This window comes from Lichenostomus cassidix, chromosome 6 (assembly GCF_008360975.1).
Source record: "Lichenostomus cassidix isolate B80296 chromosome 6, HeHo_3.0, whole genome shotgun sequence".
NCBI classification, from domain to species: Eukaryota; Metazoa; Chordata; class Aves; order Passeriformes; family Meliphagidae; genus Lichenostomus; species Lichenostomus cassidix.
Genome location: NC_139487.1, coordinates 5,683,211 through 5,695,846, shown reverse-complemented (window position 1 = coordinate 5,695,846; position 12,636 = coordinate 5,683,211). Strand labels below are relative to the sequence as shown.

General features: G+C 41.2%; 1 protein-coding gene across 2 annotated transcripts in view; it reads right to left on the bottom strand.

Annotated features, from left to right (window-relative positions):
* Nucleotides 1-9,194: 9,194 nt before the first annotated feature.
* CACUL1 (CDK2 associated cullin domain 1) overlaps nt 9,195-12,636 on the bottom strand; it is a 44,723-nt gene continuing 41,281 nt past the window's right edge. For both annotated transcript variants that reach the window (XM_085064726.1, XM_085064725.1), the window contains one exon: nt 9,195-12,249. In XM_085064726.1, coding sequence (XP_084920852.1) covers nt 12,209-12,249 — 41 coding nt within the window. In that variant the 3' untranslated portion in view covers nt 9,195-12,208. The remainder of the gene's footprint in view (nt 12,250-12,636) is intronic.

Here is a 12,636-nt window from a genome sequence, read left to right as displayed (position 1 = left end):
CATTTGTAGCTTTATGTTTCAGTTTTAAGGTTCTCCCTAAGCTCAGGGTTTGGGGGTTGATGGGTGAGAACGGAGCACAATCCAGCCCTCTCCAGACCTGGGAGCAGCCACTGCTTCCAGCCTGAGCTGAAAGGTTTCACATTCTGCAAAGACACACTTGCCAGGAGCAGCAGAGCTCCACAGGCTGGCAAAGGTGAGCCTAAAACCTCATCAGTGTGAGATGAAAATCAAGCAGGGCTCATACAATCTTCCCCCGGCAGAAACAACAGCAAAACAACCAGAGAGATGCTCTGTAATGCACTTCTGGAAAGTGCCCTGCTGTTGTTCTGCCACTACCTGCTCAGCTCAATAACTCCCACAGGACAGAGAGCAGGCAGCGGGAAGGGCAGGTGGAAATTAGATTCCAGAAGAGACACTGTGCATTTAAAATTCTCCAGCCTCGGGAGGACAGAATTGAGTTGTTTGTTCAGGAGGAAGCATGTCTGGCTAACATTGAGTTTGCATTTAATTGGCACTGATGAACAATAAAGTTGCAAACTCCTTTCACCAGTGCATGAATGTGCAGAAAACAACCTGCCACAGAACATTATATAGGAAATATTGTCCTTGGGCATCCTGCAGCCTTCTGCCATGTGAATCAGAGCCCATTTCACAATGCCATGGATGCTGGGCTGCTCAGGGGAGGGAAAGGCAGCTCTGACCATTACACACCAGCCAACATCATTAGAGTCAATTACCCTATTAGCACTGAAACAGGCCTGATACGTGAACAGGGAGCCTCAATGCTCTTCAAGTGCTGCTTTCAACGGGAGATCAAAAATGGGCACAGGGAAACATCCAGCTGCTCACAACCAGCGCTCAGCACCCAGCAGCATTGGGTCCCTAATTAGGATTTAATAAGCTGGTAATTGTAATGGCAGTGGTCTCATTAGCCTGATGCCTCATTACTGTGAGCACAGATCAAGTTGAGAAAGGCAGTCAACCTTGCAAGCCTTTCCAAACAACCAGACAAGAGCTGATTAAAGCAAGCGATGCTTTTGAGGCAGCTCCTCACGAAAAGTGAATTCATGGCCAATGGGAAACCAACAGTAATTTGTGTCACTCTTTTTGAGAACATCTTTAGTGCGAGGCATGGGACCAGGAAGTTTGTTAATACTAAATAAATGCCCAAAATAAAAAGGAAGAATTTGTAGTGAGCACTACAAAATAAGGAACACTGAGCTGGAACAATGCTTGCCACAAAGACAATCCATGGAAATTACTAATGACTGCTCAGGGTAAAATCTGTAAAGCAGACCAACACGTTTCTGAATAACAAAGAACTTCATGGCCCTTGGTTCCTCACTATGTTTGTTTAAGCTGTCACTTCAGGTATCCACTTGGGCACTGCTCAATAGCAGGTGAAATCATGCTGGATTTCAGCTGCAGCGTTCAGAGTGTCTTTGATCAAACAAGTGTCTGTCTGCTGATTCTCATCTGCCTCTGTTTGAACAAGATCAGAGCTTCAGGTCTAAAATAAAGCTGTGCATTTATCAATAACAGAAATGCAATGTGTTTTATAAATACTTTTTCTTTTGATTTCAGGTAAAACCCCAGACTATTTCACGAACAAAACCAGAGCATAGATTCCATCTCATGCTGGGTAATTCCCTAGATGATAATCAATCCAGAATTTCTGAACTCAAATCAAAAAGCCTCTAGGCTCCATTACTCACCTTCTTTCCATCAAAAACATTAAGTTTACCGAGGCCAGGATTTTGCAAGAAGTTATTTTACACTCCTCTCTTCATCTCAAGGGAGCAACATGAGCAGAGGGTTGGTAAAATGAATTCAAAAGAATCAACTCATTTAAAGTAAGTATCAAAGTGGCTTCATCAAAATCAATTCTCTAACAAAAAAAGAACATTTCTGAGCTTGATTTCTAAGTATCCATCTAGAGAGTTTTAAAGTTCCTGTGAGTGGTTACCAAGGCAGAGCCATGTAAAAAATCTTGTACAGGAGGGAATTGAAACACTTTAAGCTGGTAGTGTTATAATAGATTAACCAATTTTCATTTTTTTGTTTATTTTATTCGGTTTTGGGTTTTTGTGAAAAGATGTCTGCAGAACAAATTTTTATATAGGTTGCCTTTCAGTCATAAAATACTCTGACCAACCATAGAGAGAAAATTGTGCTTTTAGCCTGGTGAGTCATTTTGGGAGGGCACAGGGTGTGTTTGCACAGAGGCCTTGGAGCAGCACTCACCCCATGGACTGTCACTGTAATCACTCAGCAGCTGTTACCTCCCTGTTCACAAAAATAACAATGGTCATTAATATGTCATTAATATGGTCATTAATAATAATGGTTTCTCCAAAAACTGAGAAATCCCTTAGGAGCCTGAAAATGAGAATTTTTTAGCAGTTAAGGAGGTTTTATTGACTAAGCTGATTTCAGCACTAGTGCTTCCAAGAGCCACTCTCCTGCACAGGAGCTGCAGGAGAGTGATCCTGCAGGAAGCTGGTTCCAGGGAGGGCACAGCAGAAAACATCTCCTTTACTTGCTTTTGTGTCTTTCAATATCAGGAAATGTGTACTTTTGTGACAAAATCCCCAAGGACTTTTGATGTGTAACTTTATGGCTTTATCATAAGGGGACTTTTTGTTCCAGACACAAGATCTCCTTTCCTTCCCTTAAAATGAGATTTCTCTTAGTGTAACTCAATGACCTCCAAAAGCACAATTATTCGCTAACATCAAAATTAATGTTAATGCTAGAGTAATGCAATTTATGAACAATTCAAAAAAGCATTCAGCACTTACAATTAGGGCACAATTAGGAGTTTGAAAAGAACCCAAATAACTATACCTGCTTTTCCTCACACAGGTTACTGGTCTGACAGTCCCTTGCACAACAATTCCACCAATCCTTCTGGAGTAAGTCAAGTAGGGAAGTCCTGGTCTTTCTAAATGCATTTTGTGCAACATTATGTTGCTGCTGGAACCCACAGGTTTCCTTATATTTCCTCAGAGGCCAGGCAGCTCTGTTATGGGATGGAGAAATCTATTGATCCATGCACTTGGAGGCTTGACAAGATGTGATGAAGTTTGCTCTTCTGCCCAAAGCAATTGGGCATTTACCTCATGTGCCCCTCAGTTTGCTGTGGGGGGTCAGGGAACGGCCAAGGAGCACCAAGCAGTCTGTGTTTGGCAGATATTGCAGCCTGACCACTTGTATTGCCCCAGATGAATTTTCTTTAGCTGTTTTGGTACTGCCATATCTAAAGAGCTATAAGCAGAGCCATTTCCTTGAGAAAAACCGTTCCAGCAAGGCTCAGAAAACACTGAGAGCAAACTGAACCCACATCATCTCCTTTACCATTTCTTGATGAAGGAAATGATCTGCAATGAACTCTCTGAGGTCAAAGACCTCAGCAGACTCTAATAAATTGTGTAATTTATTGTCTAACTCTGTATGCATCCTTCACATGTCACAGTTTAACACAACATCTCTGTTCAGTTTGTGCATAATTTAAGGAACAGCTGAGTGCTGTTTCCTTCCTCCTGCAAGAGTGGATGCAGCCACATGTCTGAGCACTTTCCTACACAAACACCTCAGCTCAAAACCACAGAATTTGGTATTTTGCAGGGAAGTCCCTGCCTAGTTCAGCAGGGGCAGAACTTGAGTCCGTGTCTGTAACCCTGGCATCCTTCACCACTGATTTTTGTGTCACCTCATTTCACTGTTTAACTTACAACCACCACTTCATTTTGTGGTACCAGTTTTGTTTTATGAGTTAGAGGAACTAAAAGCTATTTTCTTATCAAAACAAGGACAAGAAGTTACTCTGTGGTGAAACAAACCCCTGACACACTGAGGCAATGCTTGGCTGGCCAGACACATCCATCTTCAGCACACACATGTCCCCAAGGAATCCCTCTTAGTGCCTTTCAGTAATCAAGCAGTTCACTGGAAGTTGGGTCTTTTTATCTCTTCAACTTCCAGGAATTTTCCACCAAGTGGGAATAAGCCCTTCTGACAGCTCTGAGTCAGAGTGAAAGACAGAAATAGTGACAGGTTTGTATGACTTGAGAATAAAACCAGAGAGAGCACATCTGCAACTTCATACATATTGAATTGGGCTACAAAAAAGTGACAGCAGAAGAAAATCATACAATTGAGGAACCTACAAATCAGGAGAACCTGACTGACAGCAGAGCAACACCTAGAGAATAACAGACTAGAATTGCTGGTAGAAAATTTAAATATATTTAAATTAATTCCCCCATTCCCGAGAAAGCAATTATGTTGACGCTAGAAGTACCTAAGATTTCAATCTGTTTTGAAATATCAAGCTGTCAATATTTTCATCCTGTTTGCAAATAACCATTAAGGGGAATTAAAATGCAACATTGCTCAAGGATTGCCAGCACATCATCCTTACAGGAGAGAGATTAAAGCTGCATCGACAGCTGCAGCTTCACCCAGCTCCAGCAGATGAACAGCCCACTCCAGAGCAGCACTCAAGGACAGCAGCTCAGAGGGGAAAGGATGCAGACAGCTCTAACATGCTGTGAAGGCTCTCCAGAGCACATTTGGACAGGGAGAAGCACAGATCAGGATTACTACACCCAGGGGAATGCAGGTCATGCTGTTTGTCCTGAGAAAGAGACGAAGAGACCATCCACGGGCATTTCTGTTCCTCCTTAACTAAGCACTCTTCCCATCCAACCTTTTCTCCTCAAAACATCTTTTAGAGACACATTTTAGAGACACATGGTATTTTAGAGACACACAGAGCAGTCCAGACTGTGCCCTGGGCTAGGGGGGAAGATGAGGGTTTGAAGGCATCCAGCATCACCCAGCCAGAAGACACTGGATTGCTGAAATAGAGAGGATATTTGATAACCACATGAAAAAATACAAATTTTAGACACCATACAGGCAACACATTGCAGAAGCTAAAAAATACTGAAATGGTACTTATAGGGACACACACAAAACACACACAAGTTTTGCACAATCTCAGTATGTGGTCAGAGATAAGTATTTCCAAGTGATGAAGTGCTCCCTCCATTCTGCTCCTGAGTTGTCATATCCAACATGACCCAGGAGTTTTATTACTAGCTTTTTATGATTCAGAAAATTCTCAGAGATTAATATTGATGGCCAAGCCAGTTTGAAATGTATCTAGTCAAGAGAAGAGTTATTTCTTCTGTATGAATATTCTTCTTTTGCTTTAAATTCAGTTTATTAGCCTTAATTTGACTGATCCAAAAATCAAATAAGTCACATGGTTCAATTAAAAGCAGCCAGACATGTTGGGTTTTTTCCTGTGCATATGTAGCCCACAAACAAAGAGAATAATATAATAATGGCCAAAGCATTTGTTTGTATTCAATAGAAGAAGAATTCATCAGACTAAAGCAATCTTGAACTAAGTCACTCTGAGGATGCAGACCAGCAGAAAGTTAAATTAGCTCCCCTAGGAACTAACTTCAGATGTATTATGTTTTCAGGCTGATTTTAAAAATCAATAGAGTTCTTGAAATACTTTATATACAACCAACAACTGGAGCTAAATTAGTTGAAGTGTGGAGATTTGTCCTACCCTGGGAATGGCTGAATGGAAGCACAAGCACCATTTGGTGGTACAAATAATGACATCTTTCCAATATCTAATCCAAACCTGCTCTCTTACCGCTTAAAGCCATTTTCTGCTCACTTATCAAAATACAGAGCAAAGGCTAATCCTTTGTTTCCCTGTTTATTAGGCAAACTACCTCCCATCCCTGAAGGTTTGCCCAGAGCCACAGACACTCTGTCATCACACCTGAAATTAAAAACTTTCCTGCAGCCCAGCTGCACATGGACCCTCAGAGCAGCCATGCCCATCCCATCCAGGATTTGGAAACAGGAAGCCACGATGTAGATCTCTTACAGAAGAGCCCAGAGAGAATATAGCTCAGGAGGGGTTTGGTGGCTTTGCTAAATGTGCCTCAAAGGTGATTCCTGGCCTTTGCAGATCACTGACTGTGGCTTATTTTAAAGTAACTATCAGAGAAGCAGATGTGATGATGAGGCAATAAAGCACCCTGCAGATGAAACAGCCTTTCTGCAGCAGCAACTGTGGATGTGGAACCTCAGCCAGAACAGCTGAGGCTGCTGGATTGCTCTGCTCAGTCTCCTTCACTCAGTTTGGGTCTGCAGATGCCAGGAGATTCTCACAAGATGAGCAGCTGTGCTGGCAAGCTGACAAGAGGACCTGGCAAGTTATAAGCTTGTCGTACTGAGTTTAGAGAGTTTGCAACAGATTTGCACAAACTCTTTGCTCAACAGAGTAGATTAAATATTATGCTAAAAGTTTTTCTTGTTTTCTTTTACCCAAGGAAATCCCCAATTCATCAGCAGGGTCAGAGCATGAAAAACAAATTTCCACTTGAACTTTTGTTGCCTGTGATGTGAGAGTTCAAACCCTTAAGTCTACCCAGCAATTCCTGTAATGGAGAAGCTTTTCCACATGAAGAAATTGCCACTGGGAAGCTACAGAGCAGGAACTGATGTCTGATTACAGTGACTTACAAAGTGATGCACTGGGAAAACGTGATCCTAATTCCACTTTCACAAGGAGGAGCTGCTGCTACCCACAAATGAAATCTCAGCACTGAAACAGGCAGCTCTAAGAAGGGTCAGCTTGATATACAGCAGTTAGTAAGGAAAGGCAAATTCAGTGCTGGGAATTGTTAAAAAAGAAAGAATAAAATACTATTATGCCAGGACATGAATGAGCTGAAGGATTGCACAGGCAGTTTTTCATTCCATGGCACATTCTCATAGGGAAACATGAAACAGAAGCAGGGAAGCAGGATTTCACTTGATGGGTGTCTCTCCCCTGCATATTCAGACTCTGTAACTATGACATTCTCTGCAGGAGAAGATTGGAGCCACAACTGGAAAGCACATTTCACTTGAATATGCATTCAGAAGTTGTAACTGAGGGAACAAATAGGGTAATGACATTATTTACAAAACAAGCAGATCATCACCAGGTATGACGCATCTCTGCATTGGAAGAGAAATTATTATTCTATAGCTTGGATGGAATTCTGCCTCAGATCCACTCCAACAGATGTCCAAACTGTGTACCTTAAACAACCCAGGCTGTTTTAGCAACTGGTAACAGCAGGTGGCTGCTCAATAAAGGCTTAATACAGAAGTAATTAAGAAAAAGAAGCAAACAGGCCTGTTTTCCTTCTGCTCTTGCACAGGTACGACTGGTCCTGTCTGCCAAGTTCTGCTTCCAGCTCCTTCCATGAGGTGGGTTCAAGCACCAGCAGGCCATGGTGAGTAACTAAGACCCAAACCCCAGAAATCTGGGAGTACATCCCTCTACTGCTGTGTGGCACCTGCTGGAGAAATCTTTTGTGTCACATTGACCATACAGGGAATTTCAGTCAGGCTCCTGAATAAGACAATTCTTCAAGCCCTGACCTGTTTCCAACATGTTGTATGTCACTGCTCAGCCACTCCTGCCACAGGGACAGACAACTGTGGAGATGAGTTTACAGTCCAGCAGTTCTCTGTGGTGACTGTAGAGGCATTTTGGGTGTTTGCTGCCAGTGCAGCTCACTCCATGGTCACTGGATGTGTCTGTAAGTGTGACTCTTACCCCAGGGACACCTCAGCAACTCGGCAGAGCCTCCACATCTCCACCTCTCCAGCACTGAACAGCTGCTCTCATCCTGACAACACACCTCCTCCGCAGGGCAGCATCTACCAGCCGTCCTGAGATTCTAATTGATGAACTGTTCTCGGCACAGAATCATCCAATTTGCTGATAGATGGCAAATGGTGCAAACCATGAGTACTAACAAATAAATTACCTGCTGCTCTCTAATAGAATCCGGTGATGACCCAGGTCATCATAGAAACGGGAACAGTTTTTCTTAAGGAACGACTAATTGAAAAACAATACTAATGAGGCAATAAGTGCTATTACTAAATCCATTCTGTTGTCATCATTAGGCGAGTCAACATTCCTGTTCTGTGCTAATTAGGTCAGATAGCAGAAGCTCAAAAAGAACATTAACCAAGTGTATCTGGAGCATTCCAGAGACAGACAGAGACAGCCAGAAGGGATTTCTGAGTACTCATTGCCTATGAAATTTCAGAATCCCCTGAAACAAGTCATTCCAGTCAGATCAAGATACATTGGTTTAATTCTTTCCCTCACTCTCTCTAGCAAAGTACAAAGCACTTTGTCAAGGAGTTTTCAACTGAAGCCAAATCAGGTTTGTCTTGTTTTGCTCATGCAGTAATGCTTATTTTCTGTCCCTCCTGACAGAGACAGGGGACAACTTCCCTTCTCAGGTGACTCTGGTCTCACTCAAAGCCAGTCTATTTCAGTGCTACAATGATGAAATTTAAATTCTTCAACATTTATCTAGTAACAAGCACTATGGGCATGAAGATACCATGTTGGGCCAGAATCACACTGATTGCCATGGCTTGTAACTACTGGAATGACACTTGCCAGAATAAGTCTACCCATTTCACACCTGCCCCAATCACCAATACCAGAAGTTTGTAAGCTACCAAAAAGATCCTTGTTTATCCCAGATGAAATCCAGGATGGCTGCATCAACTAACCCTAAAGGTGCACACTGTGAGCTGAAGTAAGCGCTCTCTAGATATATTGTGCATGTCAGGGCATCACACAAAAAAACCACAAAACCAAATTCTTTGTTTTCTCTCTGCTGGAGCTGGGTTGATGACAGGACTCAAATTCAAGTGGTTGTTTTTTATTCCATAGTTCTACAGAATACTCCTTTCACCAGGGTTGTCACAGTGTACATGAAAAACATTTTTCAGTCACTCAAAACATGCCCTTTGTAGTTCCTGGGGGTTTTGTTTGGTTTTCCTAATTTTTAGAAAGTAAATAATCATGTCAGGGAAAAATCAAAAGGGATGAATCTGGCTGATCATATTTCTATCAAATGACAGGAGTCAAAAACTTTTTCTTCAATACATTAATCTGTAAACATTTCCCCAACAACTGCAGGAAGGAGATGGAGCTGAAGAAGAGTTGGGTACTTATCTGATTAGAACCCCCACCCCATCATTTGTACCAAAAACCATCTTAACCATGTATCAACAACTGCCAACCATTAGTCAGCACGCTGAATTTAAATATTTCAACTTCTCAAATAAAGAAATGAAATTAATCTAAAAATATTTTAATGTAGCAAGCTTGGCTATAGAACCAGTGCAACATGAAGAGGACACCCATTGTATAACCAACTTTACTGCTTGATCTTAACAGAGTAAGCTACAGATGCAACAGATTCACCACAAGTTATTTGGTTAAATTAAATACTGAAGTTAGGATCATGCTGTTGGTAATTGTGGCTTTACAGTACCAATGCTCAAGTTGGCTGAGTTAGTTTGACTGTAAGTAAAATGCAAGTTTACAGAGAAACAAAATAATTTAGGATAGTATCCTGTATTCTGTTCCATGCTCAGTCACAATGATAATGTCTTCAACAGATAAACAACATTTCAGCATTATGTAAATAATGCCAAAACATACAGGAATTGTAATGCCAAATTTACAACATAATACAGTGCTTAACAAACAGGTTTCTCAGGCACAGGGGCCAGTGGTGACAATGCTACACAGGACAAGAAGCATCCAAGCCCTACTGAGTGCATACACAGTGGACCACACTGACAGGAATGCTTTACCTTTTGATGGAATTGTCACTCTAGAAGTTGGTGTCCCAAACATAATGCAATGGAAAATGAATGTTAAACCCTTGCCTCAGACATGAAGCAAAAGTACTACATGTTATTCACAAACCTGAACCAGTAAAATCACTTTAAGAACAGAGAAAAAGTGATCACTTGACAAAGATGACAGAGCTTGGTTACTGTATTGTGTCAACTAGGATGGTAATGAAGTTGTAAACAAACTTTAACCAAATTAGGTTAACGCATCTATTCTTAACTCAAGAATATTGCCATTTCAGCAGACAGTGATTTTTAAAGCTAAGGACACTATCAGAGGTTTTATTTTTGTTTAAAGCCAAAACTTTAAAAACCTGGAAGCTGGCAAATTATTTTTGTTCCTTATTAGCCTTCAGTAACTTCTCCACAGCACACTTCAGCATTTTCAAACCCCCTGATTTATCTAATTCTGCTCCAACTGAAGTAGCTGGGACCAAAGTTGAAGCAGACACTCTCAACACCTGAAAATTCCTGCTCAGAGTGGCTTGGTTTACACTACTGGGGATGAGTTCAGACTGCTGGCATTGTTTACACTGAACACAAAACACTGAAGCATTGGGTTTTAATTTTAAAAGAAACACCTCCACAAAACTAAACAGGCTTTGCAAATATGCAAATAAATAGATAGGTAAATCATATTTGAATCTGTCAATCCCAGCAGTGTCATTCCTCCTCCCCCACCCTGCAACCAAACCACACTGCCAAAGTGGCTGATGAGACACTGATGGAATTAAATTCACTGACATAAAACCTGGATAAAAAACAAAAAGAAACTTTGTCCCTGCCGCATCTATTTTTTTTTCTTGCATTTTGTAATGAACCCATACAAGCATGAAAGGAGTTGTGTTGGTATTTTGTGTTGTTTTTTTAAACAGGCATACAAGTTGCGCCAGACAAAACTGAAGAAACTTTTATTTTACTTCAGAAAGATTTTATGTTACCAACCTATTTCTCTTCATAACTAAAGGTGATTAAAAAAAATCCATAGTAATGAAAACAACCCAAACCCTGTAATGAAACTGCTTTTTCAAGTATGTTTCTCCCCTCACAAAAGAGCTGCATTAGCCATAGTGCTGATTAAAACCCACATCACAATGACTAGGCTTAGCCCCTAGGCCCAGATCCCCTGGAATTGGCCTCAGCTGGATCTCCAGCACAAGACTGGAGGCAGGAGGCAGATGGGCACATGCACACTTTACAGCACTCCTCAAATCCCTGATTCTGACTACATCCACTGTCACAGCCCCATCACATCTCCCCACCAGGAGAAATGGCACAGGAGCCTCCAAGTGATGTTGGACAGGTACCGTTGTTGAGTCCAGTGCAAATCTTGTGCTGATGGAGATGCACTCTGCAGACCCACCACACTGGAGAGTTTTGCCCACAATGCTTCTACAGAGCACAAAATAAACCACATCTTGGTATTTTGTTCAGTCTGGAATTCTCATCTCCACCTATTGCGATTATGGAATCATAGAATCACAGAATAGTCTGAGTTGGAAGGGACAAGGATCATCCAGTCCAACTCCTGAGGCCAATGAAAAGTCAGTGAGGGGGATTTTGCAAGAGTTGGTCCCTGCATTAAACACTAATACATGTGAAAAATAAATGGGGACAAACTTCCAAGTCACTATTAGTGATGGTGATAGGTTCAACTTTTCTTCCTTCCTCCTTATATTCACTTCCTATTAATGCAAGAGAAAAGTGCAACTTTGCAGCATGTTTGTTCACATCAAGTTTTTCCTCAAGAACACATTTTGCAGTAACAAAATATGGTCTATAAAGTCGCAAAGTGCACAAGCTGAAGGCACAGAGTACAAACACATAGGAAAACAGATTTCAAAATACCAAGTAACAAAAATAAAAAAAAAAGAGATAAAAGAAAAAAATTTGGAATTCAAAACTCCCTGACAGAAGATACATTTATATGGGACCAACTCTTAAAAGGTGACAGTTTTTAAACTAACAAACAAATACTGCAAAATAATGAAACTTTATTCTTATTATTTAAGTAGAAGCTCCAGAAAATAACTTGAAGTTTAAAATCTAATACACTGACGTGTTAACTAGTTTTAAGAATGTCCTTAATATTAAGAAAAGAGTGCAAAAAGGATTCTTCCATTCTAACGCTTTTGGAAGCTGCTGATTTCGGCTGCCCATTTCCACTTTGAAAGGATTGTTTTTCAAGGTGCATTCCTCACAAAGGTCACAGAACAAGAACTTGTTGGTAGGCCAGACCAAGGAATAATATCTTTCAAAGTCATCCCAACTGTAGCAGCAACTGACATTTTAATAGATAAAGAAGAAAGTCCAAAACTCTTCTTTGAGGCATAGTTCGTGTCAGAGCTTGAGTATCAGCAGTTGCCAAAGGAGGCTCCAGATACCACCTGTGCTCCTCCAGTGTCTGTTCTGGCTAGGAATAGAAGCTGATCCAGTATATTCACTATCTGTATCCTCTGGAGCTTGCACAAGCTGATGAGCCATCTGAAATTACAGAAAAAGTTCAAGAAATTCTCTCATATTAAACTTCCACATTATATCCCTTGCCACATTTCCCCCAAATCCCAGCAGCCTCTGCAAAACATGAACAGTGCAAACAGAAGCTGTTGCACCACATAAATGTCCACTCATTCATTTCAACCTGTAATAGGAGTTCATCATAAAACTGTATGACTTTTTATGGTAGGGAATAAAGTGAACATACTCAGCTGAAAGCACATGAGGAAACTTGGTGGAAAGAGGGCTGATAAAATGAGCAGAAGTTAACAACAGCACCAGACCAGATACCATTCCCCAATGGCTCTACATGCAAGCAGTTTGGATTACTTCTTGGCATGGCAAAGGTTACACTGCAGACAGCTGTTACAAGTG